General features: G+C 38.0%; 1 protein-coding gene across 1 annotated transcript; it reads right to left on the minus strand.

Annotated features, from left to right (window-relative positions):
* Positions 1-9,005: 9,005 nt before the first annotated feature.
* LOC136236085 (RHOMBOID-like protein 12, mitochondrial) lies at positions 9,006-17,558 on the minus strand. The gene is made up of 8 exons (XM_066026192.1): positions 17,061-17,558; positions 11,269-11,389; positions 10,854-10,973; positions 10,652-10,762; positions 9,775-9,819; positions 9,526-9,630; positions 9,404-9,445; positions 9,006-9,323 (listed from the first exon to the last, which is right to left on the minus strand). Exons 1-8 carry the CDS (start codon positions 17,450-17,452, stop codon positions 9,234-9,236), a joined length of 1,026 nt encoding a protein of 341 aa, XP_065882264.1. The 5' UTR covers positions 17,453-17,558; the 3' UTR covers positions 9,006-9,233.
* Between the last annotated feature and the right edge of the window lie 5,609 nt (positions 17,559-23,167).

A 23,167-nucleotide genomic window follows, 5' to 3' on the forward strand; every position in this document is an offset into this window, starting at 1 on the left:
TCTATGTGCTTAATTGAATGTTGAGTGATTACCATGCTGAGTGATTTGTGATAAAATAGTAACTGTTGCATGTTGAGTTAAAAATAACATGAAATCACCCTATGCTGAGTAGACATACATGCTGAGTGATTATCCTAAGCTAAGTTACTAGTCCCACAAGCAACTATCCTACGTAAAACTGACTACTCAGAATCTCAAACGTTTGATATTCTCAATACTGAGTAAAACTCATTTAAAACATTAAATGCTAGCACACGTATTAAATAGCCACCTAGGATAACGTAAACAATAATTAGAAAACCCATGCGCCAAACGTGTCATAAATTCCAGAATCTCTGTCGGTTGATCATCTCGAGGTAAAACGGCTAGTTCAACGAATAGCATCAATCCGAACCTCTATAAATAGTGGAAGAATTCCCACTTAGAACTCCTTACATTCAAAATTCTTGGCATTCAAATCTCTCCCTCTCTCTCAAAAACCCAAAATCCTCTCAAAGAATTCGTAATCATGACGGATTCCCAAAATCTCTCCGGCGGTGGTTACAACGACGACCACACCGACGAAAACCCTAAGTCTCCTCCTCAGCAGGAGTATAGCAAGCCTCCCACAAAAGAACTGGGTCAGCATGACCAAACCCTAAAACTGACCTCGCAACCTCTTCAAAGAAGAAGAAGAAAAAGAAGGACAAGCAGCCCAATGAAAAATTCTTTGTTAAAGTATATCCGAGCATAAAGAATCACGAGGTTCTTCGATGTCGATGGTTCTCTCCAAGCTTCATAACGGATGATCAACCGTTCTGTGAATGGATTGAGAAAAATGAATGGGCTGGACTCTTTTCACTTCCTGGTAGAACCTACCCTAGGTTAGTATGGGAATTTTACTCCAACCTCTGTGTTGATGGAAATGATGTTGACCATCTGGTAACCCACGTTAAAGGTAAGAAGCTAACGATTACCCCATCCTATCTCGCAACCTTACTAAATCTGCCCAACACCGGAATGGAATTCAGGACTACTAAGGAAAAGCTTGACCACGTTGCAACGTTCTGCAAACCAGCGAAACACAAAGGACAAAATACCCAGTACATGCATGGGTCAAAATCAAAAGATGGCTCACTATCTCCTGACTAACTTCATCTTCCCAAAAATCAACTCAGCATCATCAGCTTCAAATTTCGAGCAGTGCTTCATTTGGCACATGCTGACCTACAGCCCTCTCAATATGCCCGTATTTCTAGTAGGAGCACTTCAACGGAGTACTATCAAGCTCAGGCTGGGTTCCCTTATAACCAGAATCCTCGAAGATCATCAAATTGACTTGATTAATGAAACAGAAACCTTGGGAACTGAAATCACGGCTGCCTTGTTGTTTGGGTTAGTATATGACCAACCCATCAAGCCAAAGAAGGGAAAAGGGGTCGTCGAGGAAATCAAGGAGGAAGTTGATGATGATCAACCTCAGGAAGAGAACATCGTCATAGCTGAACCTGCTAATCAAACCAAGCGAGAGAAGAAACGCAAAGCAATCCAAACCAGCTCAAGAGATGTTGATACTGTTCCGAAGAAAATCCGGATTGTCTCAAAGGGGAGGAAAGTTAATGCTGAGCAGGGTAAGTCAGCAGAGAAAAGAAAGAGGCAAGATGAGCCTGATGAACTGGAAAGTGAGGAAACCCCTCTGAAGAAGAAGAAGAAAACTTCTGATCTGAGTCCAGTTGATGATGTCCCTCTTGGTTTTACAGTTCCTGATGATTCCCACTTCATAAGAAGCCAAGAGATTGACCTTGAGCAAATCCCTGCTGATCAAGAAGTAGAAGAACTAAGAAACAATGTCGGTCAGCATGATAATGATGAGGATGTTGAGCAACATCAAGCAGCTCATGCTGAGCAAGAACAAACAGGGAATATTGAGCAAGTTGAAAATCCACCTGTACAGAGTAAGACAGTTGATGCTGAGCTCACAGAGCAAGAAATAGTCATGGAAGGCCTCAACACTGATCTCAGGGTAGAGTCATCTCTTGATTCCATTCCTGCTGACCCTTCTCCTCCAAAGACTAAAAAGTTGAAAAGGCTTAAGAAGAAGGCCTACAAATCTCCAGTCATTGACCTCCTGGATGATTCGCCTCTGAGGGATCAAATCACTGACCTCACGGATCTACAATTTAAGTTCTTCTCAAAACATACTGAGTCTTCTACACCGGAAAAACAAGCCTCTGTTACTCATGCTGAGCAACACGCCAAGACTCCAGAAAATCCAAACCAAGCCGAGCAAGAGCCCGAAGTCCTAGCTGCTCAAGGAGACAAGCAAGCTAAGGAAAATCCTGCTCAACCTGAGGTGCCTCTTCCTGCACCAACTCAAGTCCATGTTGAGCAGGTAAATATCTCTACGGATCCACCTCCTTCCCATCACATTTCGCAGAATATTGAGCAGTCAATTCCTGCTGCTAATCAAAATCAAAGTCCAGTTACTGACCATACTGGCACTTCCACTCAAGGACAGCACCAAACACCTCCTTCATCTGGTGCTCCTAGAATCCCGGCCACTGAGCTAAATCTTGAGGCACAATTTGCCCATCTTCATGCAAGTGAGTCTGGACGTCGTATCATTGACTCGGCTCGAAATATTCTCCAGGATTTAAACACTTCTCATGCCGATGCTGCTGGGCCTGCCAATGCTGAATCACAAGAATTCTCGTCTGTCACTCGGCTTCTCAATGAGATTAAGAATCTCAAAGATCCAGTCAGTGTCATGACCACAGTCCAAACACAGCAACCCAAGCAAGAATCATTTGTCAAGCTGGCCGAAATAATATTGATGTTGGTGAATCATATGAATTCACTTCAAGGACAAATCAACGCTCTACCTGCAGTCAACATGGGCTATGCTACCTCTGCTGAGTTAAGTCACTATTTTACCAAGTTAACTTCTGAGCTGACTGGCACTCGTGAACTTCTCTCCTCAACTTCCCAATGTTCGATGGATGAAATTAGTGAAGTTGTCCGTCTTCTGAACCTGAGTAAAGAGGAAATGGAAACTGACTTGGTCAAAACCAATAGTATCCTACAAACTACTCAAAGCCTATTTCGACATGTGCGTCACACAAACACTCAGCCTGACATTTACGACAAGGCTGTACTTCGAATGTACCATCAATCTTATGCCCAGCTAACTGACTCATGGCTAACTAAATCACAGGAATACATACTCAGCATGATCAGCGCATCTGTTCGAGTCCCCAGTTCAGTTCTGGATGATGGAGTCCCAGTGCTTGATGGGTTATTTGAAAGCACGAAACGTCTCAAGGCGTATTCGGTCAAGCTAACTCGTGCTGCTCTCAATGACACCTTCATCCCTCCTCCGCCTGATGGTGGCAAATTGGGGAAGAAAGAACCAGCTGATGGAACTCAGCCAAAGGCATGAGAAACTTCAGGCAGTCAGCAAAAGAGGAAAGACAAAGGCAAAAGTGTAGCTCAAGTCAATAGAAAATAGATTAGCTTTAAGATTGACTTGTGTATTTTGTATGCTGGCCATTTATATCATCTTAAGCATCTTTTCATTCACATTGTTTTATTCATAAGTGATGCTTACTATTATACTATATGCTGATCTGTCTAAAATTGAACAAACAAATAAATTCTAATTAAAAATATACTCAGTACACATTAACACTAATACATCCACACATAAACTCTGATACCAAAACTATTCATGTATCAAACTGAGTGAACATTGAACTCTTCTGAAAGTTGACCTAGGTTCATCTGAATTAGATCTTAGAAAGTCTAGGATTGAACTAAGTCAGTATAAACATGTCTTCCCTTATTACTCAATTAAATCTTAGAAGGTTTAGAGTTAAGTTAAGACAATATATGCAACCCTTACGGGGGAGTAATTTCAGAAGAATAAAATTCAATCATGGGGAATTTCAATAATGAGTTCCATAAATTAAATATTTTGTCAACATCAAAATGGGGGAGTTTGTTGAAACACCTTTCCACAAGATTTTGATTTGACAAAATCATTTAAGTTTAATCCATGATTAAGAGACAATTAAATTTAAGTGCTTTGATTTAATTGTACTAATTCGTTTGTTCAATATTGAGTATAAACATAAATGCAAAATAAAATAAAAATTAAGACAGGACAAAGTCAGCATGAGAACACAACACAAGCTGAGTGAAGAGCAACTCAACACAAGAGAAGATGAGTCATCTTCAAAACAACAGCTTAAGAATGAAGCTGATCAAAGAAGCTGAGTGGAACGAAGCTCAGCATAAAAGAAGTCTGCTTCAGAACGAGATCTTGCAGAACGAAGCTGACCATGGAAGCTGAGTGAAAAAGAACTCAGTATGAAAATTGGTGAAAATCAAAGACAATGACTATCGAAGTGAAGCTGAGTGATCTTCAGGACAGCATGAATGATCCGTTAGCTAAAAGACAAATCTGACAAATGTCTGCACCAATAATTGAAGCCTTGGAATTACGCAAAAGCCAAATTCCGAGATGCATGGGTCAACTATTTGTTGCTATAAGACAAACTATCGTAAGAAGACAAAGCCTGTAGGAAGAAGACAAGCCTGACATCTGAAGAAATCAGAAAACAAGATTGGCCTGCACACCTGAAGCTGACCAGAAGTTTGTCCCCCAAAACAGCCGTTTTGGATTCAACGGACAAATCAAATTCAAATCATTTGATCCTCAAAGTACAACTATAAAAGGACAAGCAATCCTCTCGGATCATTGTGGAATTACAGAATATACAACAGAGAAAAATACAAGCTCAAAGCACTCAAAAACAAGAAAGAAATCTTACACCAACTTTCTATCCCTGTGTAAATGCTAGATTGATTGTTTTGTAATCATCTAAAGTGTTCTTTATCTGAAAAAGAGCAAATTGTATCAATCGTGAATTGAGAGTGTTGTGCTGAGTGTTTGGTTGTAAATACTCAGTGGTAGAGAAATCTAGGTGCTGGGTTGTAGCACTTAGTAGGAGTTGAGTAGACGAATAGAGGAATGTACTTTTGCATATTCAACTGCCTTGTAACCGGTTTGTGCTCTACCTTTAAAGAGCTCAGTATTGGATTCTAAAAGCCCGGAGGAGTCTGGGGACTAGACGTAGGCGGAGAGGCCGAACCAGGATAAGTCATACTGAGTAATTTCTAACTCTCTTAATATATATATATATATATATATATATATATATATATATATAAATGTGCATGTGTTGCTTGTTATATTTACTCAGCATATAAACTGTTCAAAGCTGACACTGAGTAAATTAGAGTGCTGAGTTGGAAGCTGGCCACAAAAGTGTCAATTCCCAACTCAAAGTGAAACAGTCTTAGTCAACATCTGACTAAAGCTGTCTTACACTAAGTCCGGCCAAGCTGACCAAAGCTGAATTAATAAACTTACTAAAATTATCAAGTCAGCAAGATTAATTAGCAAAAAAGTTACATTAGTTCTTAACCCCCCCCCCCCTTGGAACTAATCACACGGGACCAACAACCTCAACCTTCCACAATGCCTTCCATCCATTATCTTCCCTTAGATCGGTTCTAGCTGCTGCCTGTAGATTATATCCCGACTTTGAAGAATATACCCCATCAGCCGTATAATGCCATATCAACCTGTCATCATTATTTGAGAACGGGATGACCATAGCACCAACAACCTTAGCCACTTCCTCGTCAAAACTCCTCTCCAACTTCCCTCTATCCCATACTCTAGACCCATTGATAAACAACTCCTTCACTTTCATCTCCCTATCTGACCGGTTCTCCACAGGGTCTAGCCATAGTTTATTCTTATCCCAGATCCACAAATCCTGGTGGGCAGCTACCTGATCACCTCTGCCAATGCACCACCGTAAGCCAACTTTAATCAGGTTAATTGACCCCCAAACACTCCTCCAAACAAAACTGGGATTAGTGTCCAATTTGGAGGTAAGGAAGGTCCTCCTAGGGTAGTATTTAGCTTTGAACATTCAACTCACCAACGTATTAGGGTCATCAATTAACTTCCAACCTTGCTTCCCAAGTAGTGCCATGTTAAATTCTCTAAGGTCCCTGAATCCCAAGCCACCCACACTCTTCTTTACACACATGTGTTTCCATTCAAGCCAATGAATTCGCTTACTCCCATCTACCTTCGTACCCCACCAAAACGAATTCATCATTTTCTGTAGACCCCAAACAGGACGGCAATACCAATTTCAGAAATAACACATAAGAATCCAGCGAAAAACGCACCAAAATCTCAAAAGATCAGAACATCGAAAAGAAAAACTAACCGTTCAATCATCAAGGAACCACAAGCGAGGACGCACCGTCCAAGGGAGGAAGAAGCGACTGCCGGAATCACACCCTCTTACACCAGAACGATGAAGAGACGCTCTCACCACCAGTTCGTCGTCGCGGTCACAACAAGCGGAGGATACGAAAAGAAGAAAACTGTTTTCTCGAGAACGATAGAACTGTTTTCTAGAAAGTTAGCCTAAAACATACTTTAACTATTAAATTAAAAGAAAAGTATAAAAATAAACCATATAAAAACTATGTGATTTTAAAGGTAATAATCATGTAAAAACTATGTGATTTTAAAGTTAATAAACATGTCTATTGATATTGATTTCATTAATAAACACAGTCCAAACTAATTAATTGTATTAAAAAAATCAAAATATCAATGAAAATCAAAATGAAATAGTTTATCTTTTTATTTATTTCTTTTATAATTCACATTTTATTTTTTTTCCCGGCATAGTAGACCTCATTTCTCTCTTTACTCAAGTGTCACATCTTCCATGCCTAAGCTGATCACTAACTTAGATATCTTGACATTATGTTGAAAGTGCATGTATTGAATGAAGCACCTTCGAAAGAAAATCAGTTGTCCTCATTTTGAAGTCCCCTTCCATATCTCTCTCATAAAAAGTGGTTCCCTTGGCTCATAAAATATATTATTTTAATTAAGTGGGGATTACTTTTTGTGAGAGAGACATGAAAGGGACACCAAAATGAGGATAACAGATTTTCTTCCAAAATTTTCAATTTGGATTGAATAAATAAATTTATATTGTGATATTTTGATTCCTTTTCTAGAATGTGTGCTTCCTTGGAGGTGAGTGAGATAGGATAAGAGTGGTGGTGTGATGCGGTTATAAACCATGTAAAAACTATGTGGTTTAAAAGTTAATAAACATGTATATTGATATTGATTCTGATAGTAAACACAGTCCAAACTAACTAATTGTATTAAAAAATCAAAATATCAATGAAATTCAAAATGAAATAGATATTGTTATCTTTATATTTATTTCTTTTATAATTCACATTTTATTTATTTCTTTTATAATTCATAAACATGAGGTTTCGGCTTCATAAGCAACCAATCAATTATTTTCTCGGTTTTAATCCTTATTCCAAACAGTTTTACAGCTAATCCAAATTAGTAAACCACTATAATTATATAAAAGCATTACAATTCTAATTGAAGATTATGAAAGATATGGAAGATGAGATCTTTAGAAGAGAGAGTTAGAGGGGAAAAAAAAGAGAAATGAGGCCTAAAATAGTAATTGAACAGGAAAACAAAATAAAATAAAAATTATAAAAGAAATAAATACAAAAACAAAAACACCTCTTTAACCTTTGACTAAGGACAAAAGTACCTCTTAGATCCCATTTTAATTCTTTTTAACACCGTTGTATGGCTAGTATAGACTTTATTTGCTAACAGAGCCAACCTTAATGTACTTTTAAAGCACAAAGTTTATATTTGACATAATTTATTTTATAGTTTTCCCTAAATTAAATGGTCATATTTGTACCACATCAAACATTATTCTTACAAAACATCCAACTACTAAACAGCCAAATTGAATTGAATTTAGTTCATTAGTCTGCATTTGAGGGTGCAATACTCGTGGTTATTGGCATCAACTAAAGCAGAATTAACAGTTATTGAGCCTCCTCCTCATCTTTCTAAACCATTCGAAATAATAGCACAAAGGATTGGGGAAAGGCAACATAAAGATAGAATTTTTCTTCCTTTGGTTTTAGGATTTATCTTTGACAAGCTGGCAGCGGCATTCACATACAACATGAGCGAATAAATGTTAAACAGTGTTTTAAGTCTATCAATACAACAACAACAAAGTCTTAGTTCCGAAATGATTCGGGGTCGGTTAACATGAACCATCATATAAAACCAACCGTGAAATCAAGTCGTGTCAGCGATACAAATTCGCTCCCTCCACTCCGTCCTATCCACTACCATATTTTCCTCAATTCCCAGTAAACTCATATCACTCTCGATCACCCTCCTCTAAGTTTGCTTAGGTCTTCCCCTACCCCTCACCACTACATCCCTTTGCCACTCTTCGGTTCTCCTAACCGGCGCATCAAGCGCTCTACGTCTCACATGGCCAAACCACCTCAGTCGGTTTTCTCTCATTTTATTCTCAATAGATGTGACCCCTACTTTTGTCCTAATTATTTCATTACTCATCCGATCCTTTCTCGTATGACCACACATCCATCTCAACATACGCATCTCCGCCACCGACATCTTATGGATGTGGCAGTGTTTCACTGCCCAACACTCCGTACCATATAACAATGCTGGTCTAATTGCCGTCCGGTAGAATTTTCCCTTCAATCTATTAGGCATGCCGGGGTCACAAAGGAAACCCGTAGCACTCTTCCACTTCGACCAACCAGCTTTAATCCTATGAGCAACATCTCCATCTACTTCTCCATCCGTTTGGATAATAGATCCTAAATACCGGAAGCAATCCAGACCTGAACAACTCTCCCATCTAGGGTGATTGTCCCTGCCTCCCTACTCCTATGGCCGCTAAACTTACACTCCAAATATTCTGTCTTACTTCGGCTCAACTTAAAGCCTCTAGATTCTAGAGTTTGTCCCCATAGTTCCAACTTCCTCTCCACTCCTTCTTTCGTCTCATCAACCAACACAACAGCATGCACCATGGTATACCATCTTTGAGTCTATCAATAAAATAAAATAAAACCAAATATTAGTAAAACATATCTGATTCTAGTTGGGTAGCAATGGAAATAATTCCACAAAACAGTAATGTTCCACCATTTTCTAATGCTAGCTAATCCTAATTAATAATGCTAATTAAAGGCTTCTGAACTAAATGCATAAGAATCATCATCATTATCATAATACTATATTAAAACCCAGGCAGGTTAGTAAACTCAAATCAAAACCGTCCTTTCCTAATCCGAGCATATGCTATAGCTGCAACTGCTGCTCCCCCCAAGTGTGCTGATCCTGAAATATTACTATCTCCCTGCACAAACACATACCCAAATATTAGAACACACATAAAAAACGGAACATGTAGATGGTGAAGGAAGAAAACAAACCAACCTCTAGAATCCTCAACGCGTCTTTCCCAATCAAAAAGATACCCTAACATCACAGATGGTTAAAAGGATATCATAACCATTTCCAAACACAGTTAATTAATACGAGGGGGGAAGTAAGGTTACCAGTAAGATTGCAGGTACCGGTATAATGAAATCAAGGTAAAGAGTGGCTCTTGGATGCAGGAATATATCAAGCAGCAATATAGCATTCACTGCTCCACTAGCCCCCTAATGAAATGAAATACAACCACTTGTAAGTTAAATAGTTCAACCCAAATTGATAGCAACTACATTTCACACTGCTTTCAGATTTACATGAAAAGAAGAAAAATAAGTCGGCTAGGCTAGACAGTTTTCAAAAGAAAATCATACCAATCCGGGAGTTCTTGAAGGGTCCTTGGTCCACATTCCATTTCCCTGTGGTCAAATTTACAAGCACTCAAGAGATAATGGAAGCACAGTAAGATGCTTTAATTACAATATGTATTCATTCTACATTGATTAAACATATTACTCTGTTTTTCCTTAACATCAATATGACATAATTGCCGCAGCAAAAGATATCATTTGGCATACTTGTGCAATCCGTCAGTTTGGCCCCTTCCTTTGACTTCCATTTTTGCACATTTGACACATGTACTTTAGTATTTCTCAAAGTTTGAATATTGACAAAAGATTATGTCAGTAGAGAGTATCACATGTGATGTTAAAAGGCATGAGATCAAACTGTATCCTCCAATCGTGTAACAGTGTGTATTTTGGAACTATCAATCAAGGGCCAAATTTGGGGGTTAATAGTATAGGCGTAAATGTTTATCATCCTCAGCCTGAGGATCTTTCTGCAGATTGTCTCTAATCCGTTGTCGGATTGAAGTGGAGAGTTGGCTGTTGGAAAGACTAGAAAGGTGAGCTATCTTTTTCAACTCTAAGAGCACAGGCTTCCTGCTCAATGCATCAGCTACATTATTCAATTTCAGCGTGTGGTACTCTAACACAAAATCGAAATGCTGACTCAAATTCGCTTTGAAGAAAGGGGGAAGGGGGGCAAAAAGGATCGGAGGTCAAGTATATGTATACCAGAATTAAAGTAAGAGGGTTCTAAATGATATATTGTGTCAAGTACAAGAATAGAATGTGCCAAAATTAAAGCATATGGGCCAATTTGACAAACTGGACCAAGTACATGGCCAAATGTTGCTTTTCGCTACTCAATCATGATTCATCCTTATGACTTTTTGGCCCTTCATACCTTTGTCGATAAAGCCATATAGGCATGATGCACCAAGTAGAAGACTGAACCACCAATTGCACCGGCTACATACAACTTCAGCAAGAATTCAGGTCCAAAAGTTCTACCAATCTGCTCAATTGGAAATGAAAGCATGAGATATTAAATAGAAGCAATTTGCTAGAAAAAGTTTAAAAACAAGAAAAGTTTAAAGTAACCTTACACTCGTCCCAAAGAAGTAAAGCCCAATCATGTTAGATATGATGTGCTCCATATCCATATGACTGAATGCAGAAGTAAGTAGCGTGTGAACGCGTCCACTTTTGAAATTGTCTAACGAAATCTGCTCAGGGAACATAAAGACTATTTAGACGAAAGGAGATTAGAGTGATAAGACTTATAGCAAAACACCAGATTATTCTAATGAGTCTCAGCATTCTTCAACAGTGTGGAAATTTACAACCAAAAAGAGTGATAGGAGCAGTCATTTGTCTACATAAATGAAATTATGTTCATTTGGTCATTCAAATAGTACTAATATAAAGAAAAATGCAAATGCATCTTATATTGTAGAGTTCCAGAGAATAAAGTTAATCAAATTATACGAAGAACATCTAATCCTTAACCTGGGGACCCACCATAAAGTGTTTTGACATGAATTTTGGATCTAGAATCCTCCATGACAAAAAAACAGCAACATTTGCTAAGATCAAGCCAAAAACAACGTTATCAGCTGATAGCCGATTAAACCATGATCTCCTGCAAACAGCAGAAGACAAATTATTGATATGATATCTAAGAATTACATGCTATGAGACAGCCATGCCCAAATAAAAATGAATCCAATTACAGATCAATATAATGGAAATATTCTTCCTGTGGTTATACTATAGTCTATAAATAAACTAACAAGTTCAAACCAAGAAAAACTTTATGAGAGATAACATAAATCAAGCCCCACATTTGTTCGACCTACAAAAACTCAGCAACTCCTCATTAAAAGCTCAAGTTAAGATTTTTCTTTTATTGAAATCGGAGAAACTCTAGCTTGTTGAGGAACTATGGGTCTCGATGCCATTTCCGTAAGTAAAGATTGAATTCCTTTGTATTGAGTATTTGAACAAATTCACACAAAATCCCTTAATCTCTGGTTAGTGAGAGAAGCAAGAGATTAAGGGATTTTGTGTGAATTTGTTCAAATACTCAATACAAAGGAATTCAATCTTTACTTACGGAAATGGCATCGAGACCCATAGTTCCTCAACAAGCTAGAGTTTCTCCGATTTCAATATGGTATCAGAGCTCGGCTAGATTGACGATCGGAAACTGAGATCGCACTCACCGGAGATCACCGGAGAATGCGCGAAAAGAAGAAACAATACAGATCGTATTGTGAGGTAGTGAATTCGAGTCTCGAGGAAGAATCAAGTGCATCTGGAAATTTCTCCGACTCCGATCGTGACGAAATTCAACAACCAGAACAAGTTAATCATCAACCGGAGCAAATTCCTCAAGAAAATCACACACCAAGGATGACTACATCAGGTTCTTCAGGTTCCTCTGTAATTTCTACTGCAGAAAACCCTAATTTGTTAATTGCGCATATAATTTTTGATGGCAAAAATTATAATCTGTGGAAGAGAGCAATGTTACAAGCGTTATCAAAATTGATGTAGAACCAACAGATCAGAATTCAGAAGCACATCTGAAGTGGAGAGAAAATGATGACCTAGTCTTCTCCTGGATCATCAATTCTGTGGCAAAGGAGGAGTTCCAGTGTTCATTAATGCAAAAACTGCTCGTGGACTGTGGGAGGAGATAGAGCAAAGGTACGGTGAGAGCAATGGCCCTCTAATATTTCAGCTGCGCAAGGAGATCTGTAGTCTTACACAGGGAGGTATGAGTTTAGTTGATTTTTTCAACAAAATGAAAATGCTATGGGATGAATATGCAATTCTCAAGCCTCTTGAAAACTGTAATTGTGGAGGATCTAGGAAGATTGCACAAACTCAAATTGATGATGAGCAGTTAATGCAATTCTTGTCTGGATTGAATCCAGAATTTGATCATGTGAGAGATCAAATTCTGATCACTGAGCCTCTACCATCAGTCAACAAGGCATTCTCTATGCTTACTCGTATTGAGAAACAGAGGAGTGCTAATCACAACAATGCAGTGGATTTTGCACACATGTCTGCAGGAAGAAAGCAGAATTTTACTTGTGGTGGTAATACAGGGAACAAATCAGGATATACTGCTAAGAGCAAGTCAGACAAGGTCTGTACTTATTGCAAGAAGGAAGGCCATGAGAGAGCTGATTGTTTCAGACTCAAGGGATACCCTGAGTGGTTTAAGGGAAAGAGGATCACTGGTCCTGGCACATCCAAACACCAGGCTAATCTCATACAAGATCACTCTTATGAAATTGATAATCCTTTGTGTGAAAATGAGTGCAATAATGCAGGTGATTCAATGCAAGATTTGTTGCAGAGGCTGGAAACAATGCAGAGAGCACTAAAGGGAAAACAAGCTGAACATCATGCTGAATTTTCTGCATTTGCTGGGTTTGCTGGAGCATGTGCAGGTAATTCTTTTCCTGAACATAAACAAAGGTTAGATTGGATAATAGACTCAGGGGCAACAACCCATATGAGTTCTAATTGGGAAATTATGAGTCGGATTGTCAAGTTAGATTATCCTAGAAGAGTTTATTTGCCAACTGGTGATGTACATTTGGTAAATTACAAAGGAGAAATAATTTTGCAGCAAAGATGTAGACTGCAAAATGTATTATATGTGCCCAACTTCAAGCATAACTTGCTATCAGTAGGCAGATTATTGACTGATAATGAAGTAACTATACAGTTTTGGGCTAAACACTGCATTTTGCAGGACCAGAAATGTAAGAGTATCCTTGCAGTGGGCAGAATGAAGGCAGGCCTGTATTTTCTGGATGAAGAATCTTTTAGTTCCAGTTTAATAAATAAGTTTTGTACTTCAGCTTGTAATAGGGAAAATAAAGATGCCAGTGTATTTGCTGTGAGAGAAGCCAGCACAGAATCACATTTGTGGCATAGAAGACTAGGGCATATGTCTGGAGAGAAAATGTCTCATGTATTTCAGAACATAGATTCTCAATGTTTTAGTAATTGTGATGTTTGCATAAGATCTAAGCAAACCATGAAACCTTTTTGTAGCAGCACCACACAATCAATAAATACTTTTGATCTTTTACATCTTGATGTTTGGGGTCCATACAAACAAGCTTCCACTAATGGGGATAGATATATGTTGACTATTGTGGATGATTATAGCAAGATAATATGGACTATGTTGTTTAAGCATAAAGATCAAGTGAGTGTTTTACTTGAAAGTTTCCTCACCTTGGTCAAAACACAGTTCCAAAAGAGTGTGAAAAGCATAAGAACAGACAATGGCACTGAGTTTATAGCACAAGCAACACAATTAGTTTTACAGAGATATGGCATTTTGCATCAAAAGTCTTGTGTATATACCCCTCAGCAGAATGGAACTGTTGAAAGAAGACACAGGAGTTTGACCACAGTGGCTAGGGCTCTGTTGAAAGAAGGTTCAGTACCTGTCAGGTTTTGGGGGGAGGCTCTATTGCATGCAACAACATTATTAAATGTCTCTCCCACAAGAATATTGCAGTGGAGGACACCTTTTGAGATGTTGTATGGTCATAAACCTAATTATGCAGATTTCAAGGTGTTTGGTTGCAAGGGCTATGTGCTGAATGTGAATCCAAATAAGGGGAAGTTTGATGACAGGTCAATTACCTGTGTATATATGGGATTTTCAGCAGGGCAGAAAGGATGGAAAATGTATAATCCAACTACTGGCAAATTTTGCACATCCACGGATGTCAAATTTGATGAAACATGTTTTCCTTATAAACTTGACAATGTTGTTTTGCAGAATACTCATCCTAATGACAGAAATGAGGTGACAATTGATATTGCAGATGATATGCTAAATGAAGCACCTACTACATCAGAGATTGTTATAAATGAATGTTCTCCATCTGAGATACATTCCACTGCAGATTCTTCTCCTCAGCATCTTCTCCTCAGCAGTGTTTGCCTATACCTACATCTGCAACAACTACTAATGAGGTTGATCAAGCAGTCATCTCTGCAGGTGGTGCACTTTTAGCTACTGAAGCAGTACCATCACATGCCATAGAAATGCAGGAGAGAAGGTCAACCAGACATCATACTCAGCCCACATGGATGAAAGATTTTGTAGTAAATAGTGTCTCACATGAAGGGAGCAGCTCTTTATTACTTAGCAGTACTCATTCAGCTTATCTAGTTGAAATCCAGAAGGAACATGAGCCCAAAAATTACAAAGAAGCACAAGGCAACCCTAAGTGGGAACAAGCTATGGCAGAGGAAATAGCAGCCTTAGAGAAAAACCATACCTGGAAATTGGTAGCATTACCAAAGGGAAAAACAACAATATCATCCAGATGGATATACAAAGTCAAGTATGCAGCAGATGGCACTGTGATCAGATACAAGGCCAGATTGGTGGCAAAAGGGTACAATCAAAGGTATGGCATTGATTACCATGATAGCTATTCTCCAGTGACAAAAGTTACCACAGTTAGAATGTTTCTTGCTGTGGCCACTATAAATCAATGGCCTATTCAACAAATTGATATCAACAATGCTTACTTACATGGAAGCATTGAGGAAGAGTTATACATGGAAGCTCCTGAAGGCTATGACAGTCAAGGAATGGTCTGCAAATTAGAGAAATCTCTCTATGGTCTGAAGCAAGCAGGAAGGCAATGGAATAAAGCTTTTACAGAAAAGCTTATTCAACTAGGGTTTGTGAAATCAATCCATGATTACTGCCTTTTTACTAAGAAGACTGAAAAGGATTTCTTGGCATTGATAGTATATGTAGATGATGTCCTTATTACAGGAACCTCAATGAAGTTGATTGCAGATACTAAAAGAGCTTTAGATGAATCCTTTACTATAAAGGATATGGGAGAGGCAAAATATTTCCTTGGCATTGAATTGGCTAGGTCAAAACACGGTCTCATGATCTCACAGTCAAAATACATCAAGGATTTAATCAAAGATGCTGGCTTAAATGAAGCCTGCAATGTGAGCAGTCCTTTTCAAAGTGGTGTGAAGTTGGAAGATGAATCTTCACCTTGTCCAGATCCTGAGAGATTTAGAAGAATGGTTGGAAGATTATTGTATTTAGGCTTTACAAGGCCTGACATTGCTTATGCTACACAACAATTGTCACACTACATGAATAATCCTACAGTCTTACACATGGATGCAGCAATGTATGTTGTCAGATATCTCAAAGGATCAATTCATACTGGATTGTATTATGGTAGTAGTGGAGATTTGACACAAATAGAAGCATATTGTGATTCAGATTGGGGAAGATGTAAGATAACAAGAAAGTCAGTAACAGGATACTGTGTTTTTGTGGGAAACTGTTTGATATCCTGGAAATCTAAGAAGCAGGGCACTTGTAGCAAGAGTTCTGCAGAGGCTGAGTACAGGGCTATGTCTACAGCCTCATGTGAGATAAAATGGCTATCTTATTTGCTGGGAGAATTTCAATATCAAGCTGCACTGCCTATCCCCTTATATTGTGACAACCAAGCTGCCATACACATTGCAGCCAATCCAGTCTTTCATGAGCAGATGAAACATGTGGAGATCGATTGTCATATTGTAAGACAACACATGGAATCAGGGTTCATACATACACCCTACATTTGTACCACTGAGCAGTTGGCAGATTTGCTTACCAAACCAATGTCAGGAAATCAAATGTCTTCAGCATTACACAGAATGCAACTTTACTCATTTGAAGTACAAGATGAAGTTAGTTCTTAAACTTCAAGTTGCAATACTACACGTGTATTTCAACTTGAGGAGGGGTATTGAAATAATAAGCAATATACACGCTGTTAGTATGAGGGTTAATATTGTAAATACACATGTGTGTATAAGGGTATTTTAGACATTACTGATGGGGTTTTCTAGGCGGGATTGTTTTCTGTTACAGGTTGTTAGCCTGTACATCCCTTCCTATATAACCACCATTTCTGTATTCTCTTCTTCTTCAATTCATTATCAATAAACATCAATTCTCTCTCAAAAAAAAAAAAAAAATGCTTACAAAATTAGCCAGCTCAAACCAACATAAATAATCAAGGTCCTGTTTTATATCTGCTGTTTGATGTTAGCTTGTATACTTTTGTTCTAATGTTTGGAGTGAATTGAACAGTATGAAATAAGCAATATGTTTTCGGATTGAAGTCTTTACTGAAAATCAAGTTCTCAACATCAATCCAAAACTACAGGCTTAAAGAGAAGACGAAATACTCATTAACGAGGGGGTAATATATAACGCAAATTGAAATAACCTGCTACGCGCATTGTAACCAAAGCTTGAGCTGAATCCAGAATATCCTCTAGCAAACCGAACACCCAATAACCCAACTTTGGCCGAGACCCTGAAATGGTTACACGATAAAATTGACATAAAATGCTTGGGAAGCATAGGGTTGGAGGAAAAGGCAACAAGTTTCCATGACCATCTATTCGATGATTGATACGAAGAGAAATAAGGAGTTGGGGTCAATTGAGAGAAGTTAAAGAGAGAATTAGTTTGCTTGTAGTTATGGTGGCATGGATTTGTAAAAGTGGAGTAGATTCTAGAAGGGCGAGAAAGTTGTTGAACTGAGGAATTTGAGGTGTTGGTGAGTTTTGGAGAGACATTAGATGAAGCCAATTTCAGAGAAAGGAACCTCCGCATTTTGATTTTGTTTCTCCAACTCTTCTTCTTCTTCTTCGATATGTCGAGGTTTCAAATCAATTCTTTGCTTGCAAAACATCAAACTTGAATCATTTTCTTCTCCTCGAACAAAAACAAAAAGTTCTTTTTTTTAAATAAAAATAACTATAAACTTTAGATATTTACTGGGGTTAAATACATCATTGTTATTCAACCTACATTGTCTTAAAATCATCACTCAATATCAATTTATTTTAATAAAATCAATTTTAAGTTTTTTCTCAATTATATCATTTTGACGATTTTAGTGATTAAAAAGCATCGGAATGATGACATAGATAACATATAATTAACTCAGATTTTTGACCAAAACGACATATTACGTATGCGCCATCTAGCTATCACGCGTTGATTATTTTTATGAAAATTTTTTATTTTTTTCATAAAAATAACTTACATGTGGCTTTCATGTTTCGTTTCGATTAAAGATATGAGTTGACTCATATTGACGTGTTACCCATGTTATTATGTCGATATCTTTTAATTACTGAAATCGACAGAATAGCCTAATTGAGACAAAACTCAAAATTGAGTGATTTTATTAAAACAAATTGAAGTGGAATGTCATTTTAAGATAACAAATTTAGTGATCTATAATGCATTTAACCCGTTATTGATCCCGTTACTTTTATATAAACAATTTATTACTTTCTATATTTTTTGTTTAATTATATACTCCTTCAATTTATTTTTTCTATTTTATTTTATGTGCTTTCTATTTAATTTTAATTTTTTCAATATATAATAATTAATTTATTAATTTTTATATAATTATAAATTATTTCATGAAAATAAAAAATATTTTTTTAAAGGAAAATAAAAAATATATTTTAAAATTTATAAAATTATAAATGTATAGTTTTTATTTCTAATAAATTCTGTGATAAAAAGAAAAAATTTAACTTTATAATTTATAAAGATTTAAAATTATGTTTAATATTAATTTAAAACTATTATATAAAATTATAAAGAAAATGATAATAATGACCTTTTAGAGTAAACTATATTAGATTAAAATGCATAATCAGTCTCAACTAACTCCTTTATATTATGATATAGATCTAAATCTATAGATTGTACTAGCTAAGCGAAATGGCTCTTCATTTTTTTTCTGCTGAATGAACACTTTTTTTATAGAAAGGAAATGAGGATCCATTGCAAGCCAATGCCAAGAAGTAGAAGACTGTAGGTAGCACGTAGGTGGAATTTATCCCAAAAGGGGAGAAAAAGCATGTAGACTTCATGTTAACCAACAATGATGATAAAAGATTCACTAGGAATGGGTTATTCCCAAATTGACCTTTTCTTCTATCTTTACATCAGCTTCAAAAGTTCCCAATCAATATTATCACATGAAATTGCTACTCTAGCTATTACATCCGCTACCTTGTTAACCTGTTGACTAATATAAGAAACAATGTGTACACCATAGGAGCTAGCTACTCTACGATATGAAGAAACTATTCTACCCAGTTCAGACCAATCTTTTTGGCGATGATGGAACTTCCACGACCCCTTTGGTATCCAAATCTACCTCGACCATGCTCCACGCTACTAATCCAATCGAGAGCCACCTTGAGGCCATATGCTTACATGATTGATGGCTGCCAACACCTATGATTAACCAAATGGAAGGGTCATTGTTCGTCTATGGTTGGTCGGGTTGCTTTGATTAACTCTGTTATTACTGGTAGTTTCATTCATTCATTCATTGTTTACAAATGACATGTGGCTCTGCTTAGGAGCATGATGGGTTGTATGAGAAATTTTGTTTGGTCTGGGTCGATTGACAATCGGAAATTAGTTTCAGTTCTTTGGAAATTGTGTTGTGGTTCGATTGATTCTAGTGTGCTTGGAGTGAAAATTTTGATTTTACTTAATCAGGCTTTGCTTGGTAAGATGGCTTGGGGCTTAATTTAGGAGAAGTCATTGTGTTTTAATTTATTAAGATCTCGTTTTATTACTAAATCGGGTCAGCATAGGCCTTACTTCATAATTCGTCTATTTGGGGTTCGGTTAGAAGGGTATATTCTTTGGTTTTAGATAATTATTGTTGGTGGATTGGGCGGAGATCTGGTCTTAATTTTTGGAATGGTAGATGGATTTGCCATACTGTGGCTTCCCAATTGGGTTTATCGTCCTTGCATATGGTGGATGATTTTTTTTATGAATAATGCTTGGGTTGGTTTGCCGAATTTTCCGGCAGAGGTGGAAGAAGGTATCAAGCGGGTTTGTAGAATTTCTAAAATTGAGGATTTTTTTATTTGGGAGCCTGCGACTAGTGGGATTTTGACGGTTAAATTGTTTTATGATTGGTTCCAGCCTACTAGGTTGAAATGGGATTGATGTTGTTTTCTTTGGCACCGATTTATTCCTCATGCGCATTCATTTATTTGTTTGAGGGCTTTTTTGGGTTACCTTTCTACCCATGATAATTTGAGGCGGCGGGGTTGCTTGATTGTTTCTACATGTCTGTTGTGTCTTTCTCATGAGGAGACGGTTGATCATATTTTGCTAACTTGTGTTTTTTCGCAGGACGTTTGGCAAGGTATTTCTGCTTTGTTTAGGAGGCGTCTGCCTTTGGATGGTGATTTCCAAACTCTGATTTTGGAGGTTAGTAAACAAAGGTTTAGTTCACAAATTGCTGAACTTTGGTCTGCGGCAATTGTTAGCACTGTGTGGGCTCTTTGGTTAGCAAGGAACAATCAAATTTTTAATGATGAGAAACCGGTAATTTCTTTGGTTCTTCGGCGTATTTGGAGCGCAATTCGTGAAGCGGAAAATCAGGGTCGTGGTTTTACTTGGAATTCTTCTGTGGAATTACAAATTCTTAGGGAATTGAAAATTGATAGGAGATTTCCTAAGGGACCTCGTATTATTCATGTGGTTTGGCAACGACCTCCGGTCGGTTGGACTAAGGTTAATACTGATACTTCTGTTTTGGGTAGTCCGGGTGTTGCGGGTTGTTGCGGTATTTACCGTTCATCAAATGGTATATTCCTTGGTGCTTTTGCATTCTCATTTCACGTTTCTTTTGCTTTTTTAGCTGAGTTGAAGGTTGCCATTTATGCGATTCATACAGCTTTTGACAAAGGTTAGCGTCACCTTTGGTTAGAGAGTGACTCGACTTATGTTGTTCAGTTGTTGCGTAGTAAGTCGACTACTGTTCCTTGGGTGGTTCGTCGGAGTTGGATTGATTGTTTATCAAAATTAGATTCCATGCAATTTGTCATTTCTCACATTTATCGTGAAGGAAATGCGTTTGCTGATTCTCTTGCCTCTTTTGGTCATATGGTTGATAGTTTGCATTGGTGGGATTTAATTCCTTATATTTGTTGCCCGACTTTTTTGCATGATCTTGTGGGGCGTGGTTCTTATCACTTCGCTTGACATGATTTTGTTTTGAACTTTTGTATCTGGTTCTTTGTAATTTTTATTTTCTTTTTTAATAATATTGGTTCGGATTTGCTGTGATTTTTAGAGGTGCGAGCATAGTTGGGATGTCTGTTTTTTGCACTCTCTCGCTAACCGACCTTCAATTAAAAAATAAAAACTTTAAAATATAGGTTAAGAATGATTATTGTAATAGGTTAAACTTTTGGTAGAACTCCACCACTAGTGACGGGTACACCTGCCGATGCGTAGAGTAGATGTCGTACCAACCGAGGGCACGGAGGCGAGCTTCGAAGGGAATGCCTAAATCATATTGATCAAGCACGCTTCGTTGGATATAGGGAAGCTCCATGATAGTGGCGGCACAAAGGTCTTCATACCTTTGGGTAGGGGTGGGCAAAAAAACCGAGCAAACCGGTAACCGAACCGGAAACCGATAATCCGAACCGAAAAAAGAGGTTAACCGAACTGGTGGTTTTCTTAATGGTTAAAAAAATTGACTGGTATCGGTTTCGGTTTCGGGTTAGAGTATTCAAAAACCGCGGTTAACGGTTAACCGAACCGTTTAATAAATATATTTAAAAAAATTAATATATTATATACATATATTATAACTATTAAAATCAAACCCTATTCTATCTATTGTTCAAAAACCAAGATAGAAAATCAAAGAGGAAGCCGCCGTCCATCTCTCCTCCTCACACCATCGTTCCTGCTTATCCGGATCTCCACTCACGCCGGCCGTCTCTCCTCCTCACACCATTGTTCGTCATCCCTTTCGATCTCCTCACACGGTCATTCCTCATCCCTTCCTATCTCCTCACACCGTCGTTCCTCATTCTGTCTCGCACCGGCGTCGTTCTGATCTCGCACCATCTTCGTTCGATCTCGCACCACCGTCCTTCCGTCTCGCACCTCTTTCATTCCGATCTCTCACCGATGTTGTTGATTAAGGTAATTAGTAATATCTGGGTTTGCTAATGTCTGGGTTTGCTGTCATTCTTTATCCTTTTGTTCAATGTCTGGTTTGAAGAGTTTGCAGACAGAGAAGAAAGTAGCAATATTGTTGGTTTTGTAAGAATATTTTCAGTAATGATGAAATTGTATAGCTAGTTGGTAATTGAAATTGTTTATCTTTGAAAGAGTTTGAGGAATCTCTTTAATTCAAGAGTTTGATAGCAGAGTTTATCTTTGAAATTATTTATCTTTGAATTTGTATAGCAATGATGTAGTTAGTTGGCTAGTTTTGGACTTTCTTTTGATTTTACTTCTTAACGATGAAATGCACATCATATATGATATATAGCTAGATTCGTGTAAATTATGTCTCAAAACTGACTTATATATTTCTTGATTAATTATGTTATGTATGATCCTAAAGGTTTTCAATTTAATTTAGGTTTGGGTAAAAATTGTGGTTAACCGTTGATTTTTAGTTAACCGTTGAGAACTGGTTAAAAACCGTTAACCGAAAAACCAAACCGAAATTAATGGTTAACCGTTCATACGGTTAACCGATATATATGGACCGGTTTCGGTTTCACTGGTTAAAAACCGATAGTTTCGGTTCGGTTAATTTTAACACCCCATGGATCGGTTAACCGAACCGTGCCCACCCCTACCTTTGGGCCTCCTCCTCGATGAGGAGATGAAAAGGAGCCCGGTATTGGCGGGTGAGTGGTGGAGTTTCCTCCCGTTCGGGAGGTGGAGGTAATTGTTGGTTTTGTGCGGAACGGGAGGATCGGGCCCGAGTGGACCGTGGGGGACGTATGTCGGCGGCTCTTTTTCGTGCCATGACAATAGTGAGGAATGGAGGAGAAGTAGAAAGAGTGGGAGATGAGTGTTGGGGAAGAGTTGGGTAATGAGTGGAGAAAAAGAAGGGAAAAAGGAGGGGTATTTATAGGAAGGAAGCGGGGATTCAAGCAAAACTCGGATCCCCAGGAGGGGTACGCGCGGGCGTGAAGCGGCCACGCCACCCGTATCCCACCTTTTGAAGTGCTAATTACATAATACGGGTGCGATACGCGGGGCGTACATGGGGGTACGCCACGCGTAATGCACCTCCTGCCCTTTTGGATGGAAGAAAAAGGCAGGGACGCGGGGCGTACAAGGGGGTACGCCGCGCGTAAAGACGGATTGTGAAGAATCTTTTTCGGTTTTTTGAGATGTATTTTGAAATTTTTTTGGAGTTTTAATTCATGATATTATTAATGAGGTGTTAATGTTTTTATGGTTTTTATGTTTAATTAATGTTTTTGGGTGTTTTAATTTTGAAATTAAGAG

The sequence above is a fragment of the Euphorbia lathyris genome, chromosome 1 (assembly GCF_963576675.1).
Source record: "Euphorbia lathyris chromosome 1, ddEupLath1.1, whole genome shotgun sequence".
NCBI lineage: Eukaryota > Viridiplantae > Streptophyta > Magnoliopsida > Malpighiales > Euphorbiaceae > Euphorbia > Euphorbia lathyris.

Excerpts from the sequence above, each read along its gene's own strand:
- LOC136236085 (XM_066026192.1), bottom strand. The coding sequence starts at position 17,452 with ATGCGGAGGTTCCTTTCTCTGAAATTGGCTTCATCTAATGTCTCTCCA. Across the intron at positions 10,974-11,268 it reads TCATGTCAAAACACTTTATG|ATTTCGTTAGACAATTTCAA; the intron begins GTGGGTCCCCAG and ends TTCCCTGAGCAG. Across the intron at positions 10,763-10,853 it reads TTTACTTCTTTGGGACGAGT|ATTGGTAGAACTTTTGGACC; the intron begins GTAAGGTTACTT and ends CCAATTGAGCAG.